General features: G+C 44.4%; 1 protein-coding gene across 1 annotated transcript in view; it reads right to left on the bottom strand.

Moving 5' to 3' along the window:
• Positions 1–24503, bottom strand: part of LOC130155302 (voltage-dependent N-type calcium channel subunit alpha-1B-like) — a 297246-nt gene that overhangs the window by 51977 nt on the left and 220766 nt on the right. Inside the window, 10 exon segments of the mRNA XM_056352410.1 lie at positions 470–634; positions 2176–2377; positions 3285–3422; positions 4619–4779; positions 7284–7380; positions 12065–12076; positions 15836–15942; positions 17195–17254; positions 18781–18910; positions 22377–22497. Of these exon segments, the coding sequence (XP_056208385.1) occupies positions 470–634; positions 2176–2377; positions 3285–3422; positions 4619–4779; positions 7284–7380; positions 12065–12076; positions 15836–15942; positions 17195–17254; positions 18781–18910; positions 22377–22497 (1193 nt within the window).

The following is a 24503-nucleotide window of genomic DNA, read 5'->3' as shown; positions in this document are numbered from 1 at the left end:
TATCATCCACCACTACCTGCACCTGTTCCTCTTAAGCCCTGTGAATTACATCCCAGAAAGCTCAATGCTACTGCATGTTCGAGTAGTTTCCCTGGCGTGGCTGGATTTTGAGCATCCCCAAGAAGTGTCCCTGCTTCACAGCATGAAGCCCAGGTTGAGCTGGGAGCTCAGGACCTGCAGAGCCCAGTTCCCATCCCACTGGCCACATGCTGAAAGGGGTACGAGCCAGACCAGCACTGTGCAGGGAAATCCCATTCTCAGTATCTCATCACAACTAAACCACCTCGCTTTGGGGACTGAAGGAACCCCACAAGGCATCTAAAAATGACATCAAGCAAACGAGAAGTGGTGGTTGCTCCTGCCGATCCGCGCGCCCCCCCCCCCCCCCCAGCTCTCAGGTCAAGAGTACAAAGCAAACTCCAGTATTCACTGGCCCAAAATTGCAAACATTCAGTAACAACCCACTAACCTTCATCATTAGGACAATGGTATTGAGTGCAATCATGACCATGATAAAATACTCAAAGGGAGGGGACACCACAAATTTCCACATCTTGTACTGAAAAGATTGCTTGTTCTGAGGCATGTAGCGGGTCAGTGGCTTGGCACTTATGGCGAAGTCTATGCAGGCCCTCTACAAAACAAAAATGGGATGAAAAGAATACAAAAAAAAAGGGCTGGCAGTCTCTATCAGTCAGGATATTGTTGGGAGAGTGAGCAGAGCATTTAGTGGAGGATGGTATTTCTAAGTGTTTCTCACACACCCTGCGAGTAGTGACTACTCTAAAATGCAGTGCAGGGTCCCCAAATTGTGCTTACTGCTGGACACTTGCTGAAATGTTAAACCCCACAGCACCCCTACGGCCCCCTCCAATCCTAAGAGACAGCCTTCCATCCCAGTCCAGCTCCCAGTAGGTCCCGATCCCATCCCACTTGGGAAAGGGAGTTTTAAATCCACAGGCTCACTTCAGCAAACACTGCTAATTCCCTCCTGATACGTAATTGTAGAAACTGGAGGACTGGTAAAGATGTTATCTGTGTTTTAAAAAAAGTATCATGAAACTCAGGTATGTTCTCACACATAGCAAAACCTGTACAGCTAATAACATTTCATAGAATGTGAATGGAACTCAACTAATAAATTATCCAACAAATATTGCTGGGTGAACTCCCAAAGACTCCCTTAGTTGGCTGTTTCTGTCCACATTATTATGGGTATAAAACTGCGTTAAATATTGGTTTCTACCCACAAGAAGTTTTGATTCTGGAACATTTTCTCATCTTGGATTTAGATAAGAATTCAATCTTAAATTACTGCACAAACACTTTCTGCTCAGTTGAAAAATAATGTGGGTAAAGCATCTCTAAACATTCTGCTTTATTTTGGACTTTTTGTTCATATAGACAAACAATGCACTAATTAATAACTGGTTAAAAAGTCATCTCTTTTCATGAAAAATTAGGATCCAGTTTCAAAATAAATGAAAAGAGATGGTTCTTCGCACGACAGGTCATTGAGGCTGTGGGACCCCGGATGAAGGATGTTGCAGATGCTAAAAATCTGCATGGGTTCAGGTGGAAACTGGTTACATCCATGGAAGAAAGATACACAGACACCCCTAACTAAAGAAAAATCACATCCAACTTGGGAGACTCCTGAGCTGAAAATGATGGTATTGGCTAGGGCATTAAAGAAAAGCCTTATACTTGCTAGCTCTGGTCCTACACTCTTCCCATGGCATGTCAGGAGGACATCATCTCAGCCAGGCACAAAACCAGCCTGGTGAGAGGAGCTTTCCTTTGGTGAGCTGTAGCTGTTGCAGTTCAGTTTGATATCTGATGCCTGGCCTCTAAAAGGCCGAAGATTTGTCTCCTTTCACACCTACATGCTTGAGCTGACATGCAAGCCAATCTTCACTTGGAAGCGGAGGTGTGGTCCATGGGGACTTGTGACAGTGCTTACTAATGTGAAGCATTGAGGGGCTCTGCCTGGTTTTGGTTTTATGCACAAGCTGAAAAAGTCTGTAATTTTTTTGGTTTCTACACCACACACCCTCAGGTAACAACTGCTCCAAAGCCCCCCACGGCATGGGAAGGATGAGGAGTGGGCTTCCACCGGTATCGAGGTGCTCTGAGCCCCCAGGTGCTAACTCTGGATTCAGAAGACGTGGGTACCTCGTTTTTCTCGAGGCTGCACTCTGACATCACTTTATCTCCTTGCTCTTGGAAGGTGATGATGATTAACGCCACAAAGATGTTCACAAAGAAAAAAGGGAAGACAACAAAATACACCACGTAAAAGATCGACATTTCCATTCGGTAGCCAGGGCTGGGACCCTGTTCCTCGTAGGTAGCATCCACTGAGTGCTTCAGCACGCTGCAATCAAGCGCAAAGAGAGAAGAAAAGTCAATGAAATCAGTGTGAAGCACCGATGACACCCTGACAGTCACTCACTGGCCTTCACTTGTGTGGAGGGTTTTCCACATATGCTCAGGTCAAACTCACTCCCATCTTTATGGCTGGGAAGAAGTTTTCCTTGAGGATATTTTTAGATAAACCCTTTCAGCTTTCACCATTCTGCAGAATGATGGAGATTTGCTACATACAGATCCACTGATCCCCCGGCCAAGGAGAGAGGATACAGTTAGATCTGGCTTCTCTTCTTTGGTCAACAGGGATGAAGTAAAGGGTGGGAAAAGAAAGGGACTGATGATCTCCAAGTAGGGGAACACAGTGAGGGACTGGAAAAGGAAGACTGATGCTGTATGTTTTACTCTTTATTTTATGAAACAGTTGAACGTGAAGAACAGGGAAGACCCTGCCATGGAGAAACCCTGACCATGAATTGTACTCCACGTGTCCCAGCAGAAAAGTGTGCCAAAATAAAGTCATATGCTGAACAGTAAATATAATTTTGGGACTGCCATACCCAGCATACTTTCAGCATAGGTCACAATACTTTTCCCCCTAATTTTCTTACATTACCATTATCAATTTTACACCTGAGAAAGGTGTGCAAGTCCAAAAGCCTGGAGCAAGCAAGCAACTAAGTACTGCAAACTGCCTAAGCATCCCTGTGCAAGCTCAGAGGAACGTCAAAAAAAACCGCAGAGCGAGCCCTGCCTGCTGATTCACCCAATAATCACACAAGGAAAAGCAAAAGCTTAGCTGATAAAAGACTATCCTTATTTCACAGGTTGCCTGCTGTTTATGCGTCCCTCAGAGCTGTGGAAACTGCCATTACCTCCATGGTCACTGACCCTGCCAAGTCCCATGTACTCACGTTGGCCACCCTTCGCCTGTGGAGACAGTGAAGAGCGTGAGCAGAGCCCAGAGCACGTTGTCATAGTGGAACTCGTATTTTTTCCATTCCCTGGGCTGTGCCTCCACCTCATTTTTTTCATAATCGAGGTACTGACCCCTAGGAAAAACAGAGATTCAAACCAAATGAGAAAATTAAACCAAATCAGCCATTTCATATGACTCACTGAGGAGCATCGAGGAGCCCCAGTAGCAGAGTCCGACTGTGCTGTGTATTAAAGGCAAATGAAAAGACAGCCCCTAGGTTTGTAACAGAAGTTAAAGTCCATTTTGTGAGCCATTTTGAGCCGCAGGAACTGGACCTGAGATCTAGAAACGAAAGAAATTGTAATCAGGGTATTCATTCATTAGGCAAAGCCAGCAATTAACGGCAAGCTGGCCCCCAGATTGTTTGACCCCACAAAATACAGGGCTGCTGGATGGAGAGAAGTCTCTGGCTCCTACTTCAGGTTGGATCTAACTTCTAAATGGGTCCTGCTTTGAGGGGCCAAGGGACCTGGCACCTGGAGAGTTCCCCTCCAACATACACTTTTCTGTAATTTCACCTTCCTTTCTGTAACACATCTGCTTGATTGCAAGGGAGAACTGCAGCAACAGCCCCTGCGGCTGCTGTGTGCGTGGGGTCCCACGGGGGGGCATGCCCTGAGCCTGCAAGGCAGCAGGAGGCGGGTGAGGTGGGCAGCCCTGGGCAGTGCTGAGGAGGTGCTTTGGGTGCCGAGAGAAAAGCCAAGTGAGAAAGATGCATGTTGTGGTGAGTAATACACCTCGACAGGCTGCCGGGAAGGACAAAGCATGACAGGGCTCTTAAGATCTTCAGATACTGTCCCCTTTTCTAGCTAATTAGGAGCTATTTAACTGCCTACCAACTCACTTCTGATTATTTATTCATTATGTTTTTCTAATTCATATAAGCCCTAAGAATCAAGGCAGCAGGTAGAAAGAGAAGTCACACCATCCCTTCAAAAAACCTTTACCTTAAAATCACACCTAGCCCTCCCTGGGAAAGGCGGCTGCTCCCCTGCATCGTTAAGTGTTAAGTGTTCGGGTAAGCATTTGCTAGATCAGAGCCAGGAACAACGCAGGTATTAAAACAACAAAAGGGAAAATTCACCTCTAGGGTAACTATGCTGAAACACGGCTCTTACTTACAGGAGACTCATCAAGCTCAGCAGGTTTGGGATGCAGCTGATGCAGGTTTGACTGATGCAGCTTTGGGAGAGTTGGGGAGCTGCTGCTGGAGGAAAGCCAGGCTCCCCCTGCCACAGCCCCTGCCACAGCCCCTGCCCCTGGACGTACCTGCAGTCCTTCTCCAGCTCCTTTGATTCATCGGTGCAGTAGAAGAACCTGCCTTTGAAGAGCTGCACCGCAATGACAGCAAAAATGAACATGAAGAGCATGTAAACTATGAGGATATTGAGGACGTTCTTCAGGGAATTCACCACACAGTCAAAGACAGCCTGGGGATGGAGGAGAACAAGGCTAAGGGGTTGAAAGAAAAGTGCATCTAACATCTTGGCATCTAGCATCTAAATACACTCGGGAGCAATTACCCAACCTACAACCCATAGGTGGTCTCATCGACTTGCACACCAAGGGTTTGACCAAGAGTCATGCTCCAACCATGAGAATTAACTCCGGCTTTCTACATCTCCTGCTTTCTCAGTGAGTTTGGCTGTGCCACTGAATTTTCTGGTGCTGCTCATACAATTTATAAAGACAATCACAGCTTGCTGAGATGAATATTAGTCCTGAGCAAATATTTCCATGGCCAATTATGAAATGAAAAAATTACTCACGTTTAATTAACTCCCAGTCGATAAGTAAAAACTCATCAAATATATTATTCATTGACTGTTATTTGAACTGTTTGAATAATCAGGAAAATACACCAGATACAAAACAACAAAATGCTTCAAATAATACTTTTCTAATGAACTTTCTATAAAGATTAAGTCTGACTAATTCAGTCAGCATATGTGACTCTCTAACAAAGACCTTCTCAAATACATTTATTATTTGGTTATTTGTCACTGATTCATTGCTACAAGTAATTTGCAGTTTAATTTTAGTCTGAGAAGTTTGTCATAATAATAGAAATTGAGCAGTCTTACTGCCCAAGCATGGGATTTGTACAATACTGTTCCTGTTTCTCTGAATGGAAGTGAATAATTCAGAAAATTACACTCCTAATGCAACCCAGAAATCCTGAATTAAAACACTGGAAATATCTCTAATCACCCTACCAATTTTGCTGATTGTTGCACACAAGACCACAACCAGGAGAAAAAATTGAGATAATTTTGAAGACTCTTAGTTGTGGAATCATAGAATCATTCAGGTTGGAAAAGACCTTTAAGACCATCGGATCCAACGGTTAACCCAGGACTGCCCATCCTACCACTAAACCATGTCCCTCAGCATCGCATCTAGGTGTCTTTTAAACACTTCCAGGGACGGTGACTCCACCATGTCCCTGGGAAGCCTGTTCCAGTGCTTGACAACCCTTTCAGTGAAGAATTTTTTCCCTAATATTCAACCTAAACCTCCTCTGGTGCAACTTGAGGCCGTTTCCCCTTGTCCTGTTGCTTGCTACTTGGGAGAAGAAACCGACCCCCCCTGTTTACAGCCCCTGTCAGGGAGCTGTATAGAGCAATAAGGTCCCCCCCAAGCCTCCTTTTCTTCAGCCTAAACACCCCCAGTTCCCTCAGCTGCTCCCCATAACACTTGTGCCCCAGCCTCTTCCCCATTGCCCGGCTCCAGACACGCTCCAGCATCGCTACATCCCTCTTGTAGCGAGGGGCCCCATACTGAACACAGTCCAGTCCACAGATCACATGAATATGACTTCTGCTTCACACAAAAATTTCTGAATACGTCTTCAGAAGTGGTAAAATTACTCCCCAAAATGGCCTGAAAATAAGGAAGACATTCACTTAAAAAGCGTGCTCAGCATCCTGCTGCAGGACTGAGCTACTGTTGGCTGGTTTATGACCCAATAGCTGCACATTCCAAATTTCTAAACAAAGAAAGACCCTTTTCTACATTGTTCAACATAACTGTTCCTTCCTTTCTGAGGTGAATTTAGTAGGCATAGAAGTGCATAAAAACAAAAATATTTAAGCGTGGATTGGGGGCAAGAACAAAAGCAAATCTATATAACAGCTGACCCTGACCTTTACATGCCACTGTGTGAAAATGGGAATCATCAGACAGTTTCACCATTGCAAAAGCACGCATCACTTTTTCGCCCCATCTCTCACAGAAAAAGAGCCTGCAAGCAGTGATGACACATGAAGACATGCTACAGTAGGTATTCAGGAGTTCCCAAAACTCAGAAATGATGAAATTTTTTACTCCTTCCATTCTCTGCTTCCGGGAGCTGGCTGTATCTCAAAGCGTTTGTGAAACGGTGCTGAATAACTAACCACAGGCCATTAGGTGCATTTTACTTCCTAACTTAGTATTCTAGAGATGAAAGGGTACTGCTATCAAGCCCCACACTACATATTCTTTAACAGAAGAGATGAACAGATTAAAAGTCCTCATGCAGCAATGACATTTCTCTCTGGGCTGACTGTGGAAAATCTTGCAATACTCACGTGAAGTTCTCTAGGGAAAATCAAACATTCCAAAACCTATTTTCTCCTATATAATTTCGAAGAGTGTCACATTTACAAACTGTAATTTAATTTACTTGCATTTTTTTCTTCTCTTTTTTTAGAAGTTTGATTTTAATGTGGATTCATAGTAATTCATAATATTGCACACAATATTTGCAAAAGAAATAAGTGTTTCACATTTGCTAAACATCTGCACAGCTATTTTTATAAATCTGGCAAAGAGATCAATTGCAACAAAAGAAAAGGAACAGAAATAACTTGGATGAAGCTTAGTCAATCAGCATCCACTGAGATCAGTTGCAAAACTCCAGAGAAAGAAAGATTTGTGGTTATGCTCTAACCTTTAGTTTTGGCAGCCGTTTAATGGTCTTCAGCGGTCTTAGGACTCGCAGAACTCGCAGCGACTTGATTGTGTTGATGTCCTTGCCTTTGGTTCCTCTGCAAGTGATAAAAGGCACAAGAACAACAGAGCGAATAGTTTGGTCTGTAGGTCACCAGCTAGAATATCTATAGGTACCCAGTGTGGTTTTGGCTGTGGAATCGTTTTGGGGTTGTTATTTTTTACAGGGTTTGGGTGTCATCCTCACCACAGATGCAGACACTAGTGAGGACCGCGGATGAATGCCCACTTGAGACATGTTCATCACCACACAGGAGGAAGGCTGTGTCCTTGCAGCGTTCAGTCACACATGCTCTCCAGCCTTCACTCGCTTCACAGATACTCACTGGGCATCACCCAGGGACTGGTGACCTTCCTGCCCCGAATCCCCACCCAGGCAACGGTCCAAGCCAGGGAGCAGCACGCCTTGGCTGCAGCCACCAGGAGAGGAGGCTTAGCATGTTCACCCCAGCCCCAGGCAGGAGAAGTGAGAAAGTCACACTTGGCTCGCCTTACCGCGAGGCACCTAGGTGAGACAGGAGGGTGTTTCTCTGTGTGCTTCTTGCACTTCTCTGGCAGGGATGTTGTGTCTAGACAAGCAGATAGTAACCAGAGGGAACTGAAGCCTTCATGGTGAGGGACAGAGCTCTCCTGGGGACCAGAGCCACTCCATGCCTGTACCCTCATCCTTGAGTCTCTCTTGGAAGACATGCTACCAAACCCATGCAGGAACATGTAATATGACGGCATATTACATGCCTGGAACAGTGCTAGGGCAACCTCCCACTTACGCATGCAGGTGCTGTAAGTCACATTTTGGTTTTAGTTTTTGTTAAAACTGAGTGCAAGACTTGAGATGGTTCCTCTTGTTACCATTAAGAGGTTTTTATGGGAAGGACAGGGGTCCTTTCCTCGTGCACTTCCAAAACAAACAAAAAAGACACAGTTACATCTTCCTCCAACCCAACAGCAAAACAATGACATTCTCTTTCATTTCATATGAAGTGAAAAATGGGATGAAAATCTTTAACGGAGTTTTATTCATTACTATAGGTTTGAGTCTGAGACCATATTGAAGTAACACAGGTGTGAATGAGTAACATGTTGAACAGATGCTGATATACCTATTCTATGCTCCTCCAGTTTGCTAAATATTTCTCTTCTCCAATAGGAAAGCAATAGAAATGCTAGTAACCCAAGAGGTATGTGCAGGCAGGGGGCTGCAAATCTCCCCCCACCCTGCTAGCAGCCAGCCCCACACACTATGCTAAGGGGTAAGCACCAAGAGCGGAAGAAACCACCCAGTTTCATGGCTGGCTGACCTTGCTCAGCCCTGGAAGGCATCTTTTTACAATCTATCCACTTCTCAAAGACTAATAACTCAGTACGAATGCCGTACTACTCAATACTAACACCGGACTGGAATCTGTAACCTAGAAATACACATTCCTGTCTCATCCTCCAACTACCAGTCACTGCAGTTGTCCTGAAATGCAATAAGCAGTGAGACACAAGGAATTTTTGGAGGGCCGTGGGTTGTGTCATCTTATGACTTACACGTTGAACGCAAGTTGCCTTTGCACATGTTTAATAGAAATGGAGGAGGGTGGGAACAGGATGGAAATTTACCTGTCCTCTCCCTTTCAGGGCTGCTTTAGAGCCATTTAAATCAGTCACAGATGGATCCCGACCGGTGGCTGTAAATCCAGGTGATTGAGCTAATGCTCACAGAGTTACAGCACCGATTTAATGCCACAAAGTAACTATTATATATTTAAAAGAAATCATTTTTTGATTCTCATTAAAGACCTTTTAATCTGGCTGAGATGAAGCAGACACTGTCAGCGTAGCTTTTACTGGCTTTCTCTTCAGGTTTTAGCACAACTGAAGATCTGGCCCATATCTGCCTTCACATACTTGCTTTCAAATCACCAGCTCCCAGGCAAGTACCGAGCCTGCCACAGCCACCACAGCCATCTCCTGGTCACCACAGCCATCTCCTGGTCACCACAGCCTCCAGCTGAGCCAGCCAAGCTGGAGCTGCCCTGCTCCCCAGGCAGCTTTGTCTGACCCTTAGCAATGCCCTGGCTGCAAAACTCTTTGTTCAGCCTCTTGAGGAGGACAGTCAGTGGCAGGAGGGAGGTAGAAGGGGCAGTAGGTTGCTGGAAAGGAGGTACCACCTGGCTTGGCCAGCAAACCTGTCCCCATGGCTGATGGTCACCCAGCACAAGCCCATCACCTTGGCTGCCTCTGCTGCTCCCTCTGCCCCCTCCCCACTAAAGGCCAAGCAAATGGCTGGGGTTGATCCTTGTTGCCCAGCTCTTTGGGGTTTAGCTGGATGAAGAAGCCAGGGCAAAGAGGCAGGAGCTGAGGAAGGTAGGGGTGAGAGAAGAGTGAAGGTGAGAGTGTTAAGGGGCATGTGGTTGGAGCAGTAGGAGAAAGAAAGAGGCGGGATACCTTGGCCCAGAACTATTCAATTTTGATGATCTGTGTCCACATTTCTGGTTTGCAGACTAACACACACAGCCTGGTTTAGCAGCACAGACACTGGCAGGTAGCAACTGAACTAATAAACCTCAGCAGCCCTCACACCTGGGTTCAAGCAGAACCACAGGATATTTCTGCATAGTGTCTTCCAGTACTCCTGCTTCCAGGAGACCTAAACACCTACTCACCACGCTGCCATGCATTTGCACTAAATCACAACTGCACTAACAAGCCCCCCTGGAAGGGAACTTAAAGACAAAGAACGAAGACACTTTTTGGCACCGAAGGACCTAGCTCAGGTTCGGCTCCAAGCCTGAAGCAACAACCTCTGTGGACTTAATATTCCTAGGAAGATTAAACAGACCTAGTGGGGACTAGTGAATACGTGGGGTAGAGCAAATCCTTCCTCCTGGGTCTATGAGAGAAGCAGCTGGTTCTCCCTCGCACGGGGAGGCGTGCGGATGACTGTGCTGAGAGCTTGGAGGTGAAGGGCAGACAGCTCCAATCTTACAACATTCCTTCTGCCTGAACGAAGGACGCTAAGAAGGGTTGATTTTATTTTCTTTTCCTTTCAGGCACCTAAGCAAATAAAGAGCATGAGCCAATTAAATGTTAATGGGATTTATGATCTAAGTCATATAGAGAATCCTGAAAAAGCATACTGATTTCTTGTCACAGTAAGGTTCCTGCTAGAGTGATGCAAATTGCATTTTAATTAAATGGATCTTCTGCAACTATCTCAGCCTTTCAAATAAAATCTTAAGGGTTTTTTCCAGTGCTTTTAAGAACCCCTCTGCCAAGAGTGGTTTTTACACCACTCTAACACAAATCCAGATGCCCCACAAAATAAAAGGTCCAGATGGAACTAGGATTCAGTCAGAAGTTGTATACTAGTACACATTTGACCAGAACATTCCTCATAACAAAAATAAATTGTTATGGAAGGACAAGATCTTAGGTGACTGCAGAATAACAACTACAAAATTCAGGAGAGCAAGCAGGATACAGGCAGACAGTGAAAAGAAGCCCATGGACTTTGAAAAAAAAAAAAAAAAAAAAAGAACACTGCCAAGAAAAAAATCGCATTAGGTCAATTCTGGTTGCATTAGTCCAGTCCTGTTTTTTTCTGGGGCGGTTTGCTGCTCATTTATTTAAAACATTAACAATATTTAAAAAGAGCTTTGCATGGCCCTTTTCGCTTTAATAAATAAACGATCCTTTAAAAAATTAATAGTTCTTTAAAATGGAAGCTTCTTGTTTCTGTTGCTCCTGCCGACAGCTCTGATTTCATGTAACATGGGCCTCTTAGAGACAGGTCATCAAATATTGAGTGTAAGGCGGAGTCGCTGCCTCCTGTCATCACCTGAAATCCCCAGGGTGGCAAGTGAATTCCTCCACGCAGAGTAAAGGAGGTCACAGAACTCTGCCCAAGCACAAAGTCACCCTCTCCCAGGGACTAAACAATCTGGTTTCCTAGATAGAAGCAAGAAACAAGTACCCCGGTTTCCCGGACCACACCAAACACTGTTCTGTGCATCCTTTTCAGCACCTGCCTGGGTTACCTGCTGCACAGGAGCCCACCCAGGCTCGGGACTGTGGCGTGAGACCCTGCAGCTCTGCCTCCCCCGCTGTCCCCAAAGTGGAGTTGCATGGACAACAAAACTGCCACCTCCTTGCAGGTGCTTAAATACTTTTTCTACCTCCTTTACAAATCGCCCCTGCCAACCTCACAAAAAGCTCTCTATACTCTGTTTTCATGCCAAAGACTTTTCCCCAGTGTCAGAGGTGGACAGCCTGAATCCCAGCTGGGTCTTGCTGCCCAGGCTGCAGGAAATTAGTCCTGATGCTTCCAGCACTGCTAACATAGTTTAGAGGTGCAATCCTCTGAATAAAACAGCTTCTTTAAATCAAGTTATGAGGACTTTCATGGATTACTATTCACACACTAACAATATACCCACCAAGTCATCCCCTCAAATCTTTTCAGTACAAATATATCTGCTTATCGTGGTTTCTGACTCTAGTCAAGACTCTCTGGTCTACTTAGCTTTCTAGTCTGCTTCTGTCCTCTGCTTAAAGAAAACTGGGATGAATGAGGATTGTTAAGGGAAAATACATTTCACTGAATAATGAGTAATAAAGGGACAAAGGAGTCGATGCAATGGGTGTAACATGGTTTGTTTCCACAGTGGCGAGTGTGTGCACACATGTGTGACAGGCATAACGGTGCAGCAAGAGACAGGAATAACATATTACCCCATGAAACTCCTAGAGAGAGATTCCAGCAAGAGGAAGACAAAGAAAGAGCAGAGTCAATGACAAACAGAAACATAAGGCTATACAGTGCACCCCGTGCACACGGATATGTGCTGGCAGATACTCCCAATCCCTGTCCCACACCCACCAACTCAATGTTCGTAAAAACAAGCAAGGAAGCAACAAACCGGCTCTGCAGCACATACCCACACCCCCCCCCCCCCATGGCGCATCAGCCCCTCGGCTGACAGGGCAAACACACCTTCATCCCTCCAGTACTTTGGGAGGCAATAACCTGGACTGTTTGGCAACTGCTGTTTGGTCTTTCAAAGACCAGTGTGAAATTACATGCACCTCCAGCGCCTTTCTGTTGTTTAAAATGCAAAAAGGCAATCTCTGCGCTGCTATTCATCAGCTGTTTCTATTAAGCAAGTACTTTTTACACCTGGGGCTGATAAATGTTGATAAATTTGCTAGTTTGCTTTAAGCTCCTCTCCTATTTCCCTAAAGACCAAAACATGTCTGTATGTTTGTGGCGTGTTTATCTCTAGCAAAAGAAAGGAATTTCTCTTTGACATACATTGCTAAATGGAAGGCATTATTTTATCATCATCATCATCAATGTTATTAATATTTGTAGCATCTCACTGGGGGCCATGTTTTACATTTTGTTTTATTTTTTTGAACTACAGTCAAGCACAAAATAGCTTCTAAAGAGCTACAGGCAGAAAGTAGGCTGATAGCTGAGGCTGAGATGGATTTTGTGAACCTTGCAGCAACAGCTGATAACACGTTGTACGCCTAAACAAATATAGGCTGCTGCAGTATTCCAAATAGAAGACTTTCAGGGGGCTCTGATTTTCCAAGGTTTTCAGTGACATGTCTGTTCAGCAAGAAGTTGATTCACATCATCTTCACTGGACACCAATGAGGTCAAGAACATGCATGAATTAAATCACACCCACTGAGTGGCAATTGTGTATTCTTGCAAACAGTAACCAGTAACAGCTACATTAAATACATTTTTACAGTGACACTGATGATGAGTGACAGGACTGTAGTGTTTGCTAGAAAAATCCCACTAACTAAACAACAAAGATTAGAGAGTTTATTCTCCAAGAGCTTGCTTTCAGGATTATCCAGGTTCAGCAGGCTGGGTGCGTCTGTCTGGCTTACCCAAACAAGGCAGCTGAGCTAGGGACATGACTATCTACCCAATTTTCATCTCAGCGGTCTGAGACTTGTTAGTATTCATAACTGGACTAGTGGGAACAGAGAGCAAATCATCTCCTCCCAACGACTGGATTGCCAGCTCTCAGATTAGACCAGAGATACCGCAAGTATTCTCTGAATTGGACGTCAGCACTCCCTGCCTGCCGCAACACGGGCATGTAGCAGAGGTTACAGTCATAATAAAAATTACAAAAGAAATTCAAATTTTTCCAGGTCTCAGAAATAGGCTTGACTCACTTTAATCTGGGAGACAGTAAATAGGCAGGCAGGTTTTACGCATTCGCTTTCTGCAAATCCCTGCTCAATACTTACTCAAAGAGCATGTAAAATAGAAGCAGCTTGGGGCACACTATTATGAAGCACAGTCAGGGAATGTACAAGTAATTTATTTAGAGGCTGATGAGGTGCTGTTAGATATTCATGGCCCAATGTGAGCAACAGAAAACCTGAGCACTGAAAGACTCAGAAAGATTAAATATTACTCATTTTCGTTCATAACTCGTCCAAAAGAAAATCTTGTTCAAAGAGAAGATTCTTTAAAGGCAAACTCTGGTGTTTGTTCTCACGGCACACGGAGTTGCTCCGAAGAGCTCACAAAATGCCCCTTCTCACAGCCTGCCTTGAAAGTTTGAATTCTTAATGAAAATGGGAAATTCTCAGTGAACCGCAGGCTTGGGTAATACTTTTTTGCAAAGCAATACTTGTGATGAATAATATTTTACTTTCATACCTCTCTTCAATTCCGAGGACCTCCGTTAACTTGCTAAACTTCTTTTTTAGTAATTTTTTGCTTAACTCAGCCTTGACCATATCCAGTTCTGAAAGATGTTACCCTAATACAGCTCCTGTGCAGGGAAACTAAGCCACACACATGTCTAGTCAAGCTTAAAAAGCAGCCTAGTTTTGGATGTCAAATTTTAGATAAGCAAGACATTCACCAGACCAGACCAGCAATTCCATCTCAAGACAATCTTGCTTCCAACAGAGCCCTCAGCTTCTCTGAAAACCAAATTTCTAATAAATAGGGACAGTGTCTTTAACAAGGGGAGGGGAGCGTCCTTTTGGAAAACTTGTATTGGACATGACTTTCTCCAAGATCTAAACAATTCTTTGGTGTAGGATTTGGCACAGAGCGCCCAGATCCCAATATCACCACCTGCCACTCCTCAACTGGTCCAAAATCGTGCCAGCATGTCAATCCCCTCTCCTTCTGTCTATCCGCTCCTTGGGCAAATTAGCTCTCACTTGTTTTGTCCAACATTTTCTATGAAGAATAGAAGATCTAAAATGCAAATCTTCCAGCCTTATTGTGAAAGGGATTTTGCCACCTCAGAACATGAAAAAGCCTTGAGAAATATTCCAGGCCAACCTCACCAGAAAGGTCCCAGTAACTTTTTGTGCTGCAAGGGACGTGGCAGCATTTTTCATCAGCAGAGCACATAAAAAGGAGCAATGGATATGGCTGTCTGCCTAAAAATGACTGTCAGTCTAAAATACACTAGACACGCTTCTGCAGTTCCTTGACAAAGGTGAATGCTTTTTCTCATTAGCAAGTAAAGCGCTGCTAATTCTCATTAGCAAGTAAAACAATTTCTTTGCCTTCTGTAATCATCATGTCAACAAACAGGTGAGTGGAGTTTGGGCATGGGCTGGTAAATGTGCACTGTAATTACTCAAGGCTTATTTAGCAGAAGATTAAACTGGCCAAGTCCTCTAGCCTGTTTCCAGGGCATCTCCTAGAATTTCTTGGGAAAATATTTGCAATACAATTATTCTGTGGCCCAGAACTACACGTGGAAAATTTCTTTCCATCATCCAACTCTGAGCTCCCTAAGTTCTGAAAAACCTGCATTGCTCTTCCTCTGGTCTCTTCTGAGAGAAAAAGCTCAAATGAAAAGTTAATCTTCATTTTAAAAAAGCAATTCTTCTGTGTCTCTCACTCAAAATCCTCCATGACGTTAGAGAAGAACATGAAACATTATTTAATGTCAAAAATAGAGAGCTGTGTTTGTGGGAGGGAGCAATTAGCCCTAGAAGTTAAACTCTCTGGAAATACAAGTAAGCTGAATGAGAGAGGAGGAGGAGAGAGAAATACCGAAGGTATATCAACCAGAAAGATCTGTGACTCCAGAAATAATGCTTTGTAAAGAGTTCACTGAGTTATCAGCTGATTTCATCAACTATTTTTTCATAGCAAGAACAATTTTTAAAACAATTGCCTGAAAACACTGGACTGCCACAGGCCGTTACAGTATATCCTAGAAAAGATACAGCCACACAAATCTCGGCTTAATGTCTGCAAGAGCAGTGAATGGCCTCAACCTAAAGCTGAGAGAATTTTCGAGAGATTCCTCAACACAAATTTAGGGATTTTTTTTTCTTCCCCCAGAGCCATGAGATGATAAACGGCAGAAACTGAACATTTCACTGAGAAACAGAGCCACAAACACTACACTTCAACAAGCTCTATAGGCCAGGGTCCTGCCTCCTCTGCAACTTATTTCCTCAAAATTCAGATATGAAGGAAAATGTACTTACGAGAAGGCAAATGCCACCAAGGCCCCACTGACCACAATGAAGTCCAGGATATTCCACAGGTCACGGAAGTAGGAGCCAGGGTGGAGTAACAGCCCCAAGTCAATCATCTTCAGAGGAAACACATGAAAAGAAAGAGTTTTATTAAAACAAGTACCAAATCAATGCTACTGAAGCACAGAGGAATGTCCTCGATCAAATGACCCTTCACAAACTCTTCTTCAGGGCTTCACAGCAGCGGGGCAACATCCAGATGATTAGTCAAAGTGCTTAGCTCTAAGAGGCCCAGAGAGCTCCATCAAAAGCAAAGCTGAAGTCAATAAACCATAACCAAAAGCACAAGAGACAAGAGCACTAACTGCTGCATAGCAATCTTCGTACAGACATGCATTATTTCATGGAACAGCAGTCTGCGTGTGAAACGTCCACATAGTTTAATTTTATTCTACCCCAATCCTAGCAGATTAGTAGGAATTAACAACTGGCCCAGGATATTACACAACCAAACACAAAGCGGGGATGGGGAGACCCACAGCCAAACGCAACAGTCAGACACCTGCCTGCCAGCGCTTGCTGAAGGATGCTGCTCAGCGCGGCAGCCCAGCTGGCTTCTGCACGGGGCTGAGTCTCTCCTTACAGTGCTGCTCAAGATCTACAGCTGAGTCTCCAGATCCATGCTAGACATTTGATCTGTTTTTCTGAGAGCTCTACAACTGCCCACATAACGTTACTTTCCTCACCTCGCTTCAAATCCCTCTACTGAGCAAACCAGGGAAAATCTGATTTTTATTCTGCTTCTCTTCTGCATCTTGCTCTGACAGTAATAACTAACTCCATCGTCACCCTAAGAATGAATCCTGACTTCATGAGAATTGTGCTTTCTGCAAAGTTACTGTCCACAGTCTTAGCAAAACCTATCACCTTACTAAGTGAAGTAAAAAGATAAAACCTCAGCTTTTCGTGACATGACAGACCAAGAATCAGTTGCTATTAATATTCCTGACCAGCATCAAAGGAAAAGGGAAGAATCAGACGTGTCTCAGTAATGTCTAACAGCTCCCAGGTCCTTAGCCACACACGGGCATTTCTGCATCGTTCTTCTGCATTCTTCTTATCCTCTTACACAACCACAGCTACTAAAGATATACTTATTTTCCTCCATAAAATGTGAGATTAAAGAAAATAGAAGAGCCCCTACAGAAAGGCATCTGTTGTTGCACTGGCTGTTCCTGAGTTAAAGCTTCCCATCATCACCACCTCCCTGGGAGCCCCTGCGTGCTCCACCCTCTTCCTACAGCTTCCCTCAAGTAGATGAGTGTAAATCCAAAAGAGGTGAACCTTTCTGCTTGGAAAAATTCTTACCTTGATCACCATCTCAAAGGTAAAGACACCAGTAAATATATAATCCAAGTATTTCAGAGCCTAAGTGGGGAAAAGAAATGCATGTTAGGGGGAGACTACACACTGCAATAATCTGCACTTAAGCGAAGAGTAAAAAGTCTATTCTAGCAATGGTCTATTTGCTACAATGGGTAAATAGCATCTGATGGGAGGCTTTCAAATAGCTTAAGCACAAACTTGAATCATCTGATTTAAACAGCGGCATTTTTTCCAGCCCTTGCCAGACTGCAGGGTGCATGCCCATGGGTTGCTCCAGTGCACCTGCATATATGGCAGGTTTAATAAGGCTAAACAGATATTTCAAATTGAAATATTTGAATATTTTTTTCCTAAAGAGCTTGTTTGCCAGCATCTGTGTAGCAGCCTGGGTTTCTCTTCTGCTGTAGCTGATGATAGTATTATTAAAGACCTTGGGAGTTTAAGAGAGTGATAAAATCCTTTTTTGTAAAACTGCTTCCACAGTTATTAAGGATGAGGAAGAGAGATTGCTTGTAGCTTCTTCAGCTCATTATGGATACAGACACAGGGGTTTGTGGATCCTCCTCTGCAAAACGCTAGTACTGACCACGTCCAGAAGCAGGAGGCCAGGCCAGGCAATTCCTGCTCTGACCCAGTCTGACGACCTGTGCTCTGGAGCAGTTCAGTTCCTTAATTTAAGGGGTTGGATGAACACAGACTCCTCAGCGCACATCCTGGTAACTGCAATACCAGTCCATTAAATATCTATAGATCTCTAAATCTTAACATAATTCTGTGGATGGGATACACCTATCACAGATTCATATGGTTATACATAGTGAATGGATGTGAACTCAATATAAATATCACAATATTCACATCCTACAACTATCTACACTGAGAAGAGTCCAAAATTAGGCAACTGCATACTGCAATTTCTATACTTCATCTTCAGTTCCGTAGACTTTCAGTCGTCATGTAACTGTAACCAGCTCTGTGCCAATGTCCCCATGTGAATGTGCTCAAAAAAAGATGCCCAGCTATCTACTTCACGAACGCTCCTGGGCAGCATGCCGTCACGTAAAATGGCACACTCCTACTACTGCTCATAACGGCACCCATCTGCAACGTCTCCGAGTGTGGTTTGGCATCCACGGATCAGTAATTTGCTACTAATTCTAGGAGACTGTTACTATGTCCCACCAAGATAAAAAGCTATGGTTGATTTTCCCTCCTCAGCCCTGCTTTGGCAGGAGCAGGGGATGGCAGGACCACCCTGCCTCATGAGTGGGGAAGCCTCTCCCATTGCTGAAGGGTGCGTAGGCTCCTTCCAGGGAACTCACACCAGCCAAACACCTGGTGATCTCCAAGTTCTCAACCTTGGATGTGGTTGAAGCAGCAGAAGGGGACAGGAACTGTGAGCCCTTGGACAGTGGAACAAGCTACTTTGAGTATGTCATTAAAGAAAGCTCCAGTTTTTCACTTGCCCATGCACCATGCTACCCTTTGGAGATGGGAACGGATGTGCCACGTGCACAACTGCTGGGAGAAGCACGACGACTATTCTGGCCATGTCGGTTGGTACTTACATCGTTCCTCGGTGACTCGGCTTGGACAGGGTCTTCTGCAGCCAGGGCAATGCTGCTGAGGGCTATAACTATGAGGATGACCATCTCGAAGTAGCGCAGGTTGACGATGTAGTGGAACAGACGCCGAATCCTGCGAACAACATAAGTACATGGTAGGGCTACTGCGGGTGCTGGAAGCCAGGCGCAGTGCTGCAAAAGGCTAGTGGGACAACGTTCGTCAGGAATACCACCTTAGGATTCCTATTACAATAATGGTAAGAAAATAAAAACCAGGATTGATGGCTTTAAACTCTCGATTGCAATGGATCTGCGGTGGGATTTAAAGATAGACACTTAACATCTCCGCACTGCTCTCTACCCCTCTGCAAAGCAATGACATCTACCCACCCATCAAAGGGGCACTGAGTGCTTTCAAGTGTTCAGACTCAATTCTACAAATTATGTTTGTACACTCCCCCATCCTTTTCACTTTGAACTCACAGGCTAAAGTCCTGTGAGTTCAAAACGAGGTTTTCAATCCTTTTAATATCAACTAATCCCTTTAAAATTGAGATATATGCTATGCACTTTGAGACTTAGCTGAAATTGGCTTTGTAACTATGAGTATTATTTCTACCAAACTCTCTCTTGCCAAGTACTTCTGCCTGCACTTTATTCTAAGATATGCTTTATAAGCTGCACAAATACTTTAGTGATATATTTGATTAATCTAATCTTTTTCTTCACAAATTATGTCTGAGTGGCAAATGCCTCAATTTCTAAGCAATGCAAAATTATTCACAAACTTCAGTTAGTAACTCTCCTTGGCCACAATTCACTAACACTTAACTGCACAGAGAACTCCACATTTGCACCCTATTTGTCAGCTGAGTAAAGGACTTTGGTTCTGCCCAAGAATCAAATTATATGTGCAACTTGCCAACAACTTTGTTATCTGAGAATATAATTAAGTTACTGTATCACATTTTCTCTAAGCAAATATCTGAACAGTTAGAATTAAAATTTATTTTTCACATCTACTTATATCTCTTTTCTCTGGCTTGCTAATGGATTCAGAATGAGAGAGAGTTACAAATACCAAGGAAACAGATTTGATACAAAATAGCATGAAGTAAAGTGCTTTTGTGGATCCCTTCACTCCGGGTCATCAGCCCAAGAGAAGATGATTTTCATCTACGTGCTCCACAAATTCATAGAAGTGAAAGGCAACATTTTCAATAACATTTGTAACCATAATTCTTGCACCAAACTCGATTCATCAGACAAATAACAAGACCCTATTTTCAGATCTTCACCATTCATAACCAGCAGTGAGATGTGGGAGCATTTGCAAACTGCCAGTGGTGCTTGAGAACTCATTTTAAATGCATGTCTGCTTTAATGGGGTGGTGGCACTTGGAAAGTAACACATTTCATTTACGCTTCTCAGAACTGTTTTGCCCACTAGAAGCACCCGGGTCATGCATCCCCAGCAGGGCTTGGAAGGGAGATAGTTTGCAATAGATGTGCTGAAAACCTTCATACCCCAGCAAACAGAAAGACCTCTCCTGAGAAGTCAGCACCAGCCAAAACACCTGAGGGGATCCAGCTGGGTCTGAATCTTGCCCAGAGGAAGAAAAACAAGCCGCTGACATTCCTAGAGTTTGGTCTTTGTCTTGTTATTTCCCCTTGGCCCTGTGTTATAACAAGTCTTTTCCAGTGAACTTTGTTTTTTCAATGGTCTTTTAGTACAGCTTTTGGGGAAGGGGTATGTGCGCTGCAGAAGACTGCAAGGCAACTGAAACAACATGCCAAACCCTGGACCATGATGCTCGGAAGGTCAAAACTGTAGGACATGGTGAGAGAAGACACACATGAAAAAAACCTCTTCTGCTTCTTTTTCTGCCCGGTCCACTCCTCATCTCAGACCCTTCTGGGCTTGGGACCATCCAGCTTCCCACTCTGCAGTGCTGCCTTCAGCAGACATTTTGTGGCTAACACTCATTTTTGGTGGTCACTCCAAAACAAAGAGGCTTGAGCTACCAAATATTAGGGAAATAACTCTTTCCTTATCCAGCCAGGCAGGGGCCAAGCTCCTTAATTCAAATTTGACCCAGAAAGTATAATTACATTATGAGTGCACCTCATCTAATGCTTTCACATGAATTCAAAGGACACGTTGCTGTATTTGAAGTGCAAATATTACAAGTGCCCCCCCCACCCCCTTCACATGAATTCAAAGGACACATTGCTGTATTTGAAATAGCACGATGCTATCACAGTGTTCTGAAAAGGGGCAACTTTCTGGGGTTTTGGCTCATTTATCCTGAAGTGTCCTGAGGTCTGCCTGGCAGGTGGCTGGGGAAGGCAGAGGGGAAACACAAGGATCTCTCTTGCGGGTTTGAGGCAGAAGGATCAGATATTGAGTTTTCAGTTCATTTCCTTTGGAGATGAGATTAGATTAGTGGTAGTTTGGGGTCATTCTCCCTAACAGCTGGCACTGACAGATAGTCTCTAACTTCCCCCAGTGACGAATTCCTTCTGCTCACAGCTGTATCATCTTGGACCTTTCAGGACTGCAGCATGAACTACTCAGCTGGCACTTGAGTTTAAAGAAACTCTTCAGCCTGCCTACTGACCAGGGGTGTCAGACCATGACTTCCACCACAGAGGCATTTCTGATGCCAAAGATGAGTACACGGAGCAGCCCGTTTTGTTCCACTGACCGCACAGGCAGCCAGGATGCCACAGCCCTGAGCAGCAGGAGGTGCAGCAGCACCCATTCTTCTCTTAAATCATCTTGCCAAAGGAAGGGCCTGAGTTCACCTTCGGTATCTGAGCACACAGTGTACAACCCCAGAAAGCAACATGTCTACCTGAGCCAGAGAGAAATGATCACATTTGGTCCTAGCAGATCTCTGCATTGGCAGAAGTTTCAAATGCCCTACGTTGCCCTAAGTTACTGCTTAAAATGACTCATAGAACTTCATGCTACAATTATTACAACCCCTGCTGCTCTTGTCTAGTCCTGCAGCCCTTCAGAGCGACATATTCAGTATTTACAGGCTTTGAGTACAAAGCTCCCCATGAGGTAGAGATGCCTGAAGCGGAAGCAATGCTGTAATCCCAGCAGATCCCACAAGCTGTACTCCCAGCCTTGGCAAATGAAAACCACTCAGGTTTCCCAGAAGCTCAAAGTTTTCACTGATGCAATGGTACTAGCATGGAAAGAGCATGAGGTCCCGCCGAGGAACCTGCAAAATTGTGTCAACAACAAAACCAGCCCCCAATCTGCTTCTCCCAATAATGTCCGTAACGACCCAGCGACAGTCCATGCTCCCACCCTTTAGTGATCTACAGCAGAGCAAATAACTGCCCACCTGAGCATCAGAGGGACCTGCCTAAAGCATCTTCTTTTCCCTGTCCTGGCAATTTATTCTCCCAGGAATGCCTGGTTGAAAGGCAGCATCTGCTCTGCAGCCTACATGAGCTTTTATTTAATTTCCCAACGTGTTTGACTGGCAGAGATGAAGATCAAGCTAATGTTATTGCTTTGAAATACCAGTGCCTGAAGTACCTGTAACCCGTGAGTGGTATTGCGGAGTCAGAGGACTTACGGATTTGTAGGACTTAGGATAAACATGGAACTGTAAGGCAAGATTGGTTTAGGCCCATTTTTCGTCAAGTCATCGATGTCTTTCTTCTCCTCTGTTTTACCCTCAAATTCAACATTGTTCACTGAAATATGAATTGAAGGAGACAGAAACGAGAGAGTTAAAAATGTATCTGCAGTCTTCACACAGCAGGCTGCCTACAACAGCTGGATATGCAAACAATGCAGCTGGGATAGCAAACAGCCTTTGAATATGTTGATTAAACGTGATGAACAATCATTTGATTATTATCACCGCTATTTACTACAGGACGATACACACTGCAATTATACTCCTTAACTGCACTGATGAGCAATATCTCAGAAATGGCCAGGAAACGAAGATGCCCAGCGCAGGCAAAGAAACCTTACACTTACATATACAAAAGCTGCCAAACTGGGGATGGAAATCTCATTCCAAATTTCATAAATTATTAGGGACACAGGATCAGCTAGGGATCCTTGGAAAGCAAAAAAGACGGTAAGTCTAACCGACTGCATAATTCTGTATCTTCTCCCATGGAGCAGTAGCATGACTGGCTTTGGAATATGTAGAAGAACAAATTCATAGACAAGCTTTAATAATTTTGGGACTAAAACTGCTGAACTTCCCAGCGTTAGGAACAGAGACTTGGAAGGGACTTCTTGGACCCCCCAGCTCTGTGCCTGCATAGTGCACCCCAGGTTTGGCAGAGGTTTCTATATATAAAGGTGTCAAGCTCCATCTCACATCAGGTTTTTAATTTACATGATCCCTTTCTAGAAAACTGTTCTGAACCTTACTTCCAAAAGTTAGAAATAATTTCCATCATAAGTTTACTTGCAGTGAGTTTATAGAGTGATTTACTTAAGATAATTTCCAATATATGAACTGGAAAACATTTATGCTGCAAATTCTCTTGCTACACAGATATACATATTTGTCTATTAATTCATGGAACCTAGAATCCAAAAATCCCACCCACTGACAATGTGTTGGGTGCAGGGGGGTTTATTACTTTTTATTTTATTTTGCAACAAAATGACATTTCATTGTGTGTGAGTGACATGTTCAATAAACTCTTATTGTATCTCAAGCCAGATACAGAGGAAATGACCAGGAAAGAGAGAGCCTAATAAATCTTGATTGACAGGAACTCAGGAGTGCAATATAGTTAAATTACCATTTAAGAAAGAAGAAGAATGAAGAGGGATGAGGGGGTGGAAAGACAAGTCTCGTGTGGCTGAAAACACAGTGAAAAAGCACGCATAGAAACCACTAGCTTTTGGCTGTGCTTCCTGGAAAGCAGAGTCTTGACAGCCTGCAACCTAAGGTGGATCTCTTGGATCTCACCCTGCAGTTCTCCTTGTACCCCCAGCTCTCGAGACTTCTCCAGGCTGTGCCTCTGCTGGCAGGGATGAGCCGCAAGCTGGTCACAACAGGATGGTGGCTGCAGGGCAGACGAGGGGCACAATGATGTTGGGACCATCTGTGAAACGGCGTAAATCTATTGCTGATAGACCCAGGGCAGAGAGCTCTGGAAAAGGGCAAGCTATGGTGGATCTGCTGAAAACGAGGTGCAGGGGGCTGCAAGAAGCTCTAAAATTACACAGCCTGCAGAAGCCCGAGGTGGCAGGGTCACAGGTGGGTGCTCTGGTAGCTGTGCAGCCATGAAAGATGTGCTGCTCCACGACGGGGTCAGCTAACACGCCAAGGAGCATGAATTCCATCTGTGGGCTTGAATGCAACGCCACTGCCTCCCCTTCCTTTGCTGAGGGATCTGGGGTCAGCCAGGCCCCTGGGACACCAGGGGAACTGTGGCACAGCGCTGTGGGAGCAGGAGCTTGCAGCATGGCAGCAAAGGGAGGTGATAAAGCAGAGGACCTTCTCCTCTGCTCACAAGTTCTCGACCAGTTTGCTACACAAGTTGCTTATTTTGCTGCACCGCTCTCAGTTACTAACATTGTGCTGGTTTTCTTGCTCCTTCATCTTTCTCTTATGTAAAGATCTGTGGATCTGCTCTGGGTGAGCCATCTCCAGGGAACCTTACGTGGTGTCTTCCAGAGCCACCAGGTGACCCAGGAACTCATTTTGGGTTCCTGCAGGCTACAT

The sequence above is a fragment of the Falco biarmicus genome, chromosome 9 (genome assembly GCF_023638135.1).
Source record: "Falco biarmicus isolate bFalBia1 chromosome 9, bFalBia1.pri, whole genome shotgun sequence".
Taxonomy (NCBI): Eukaryota; Metazoa; Chordata; class Aves; order Falconiformes; family Falconidae; genus Falco; species Falco biarmicus.
This window is presented reverse-complemented; position numbering and strand designations above follow the sequence as displayed.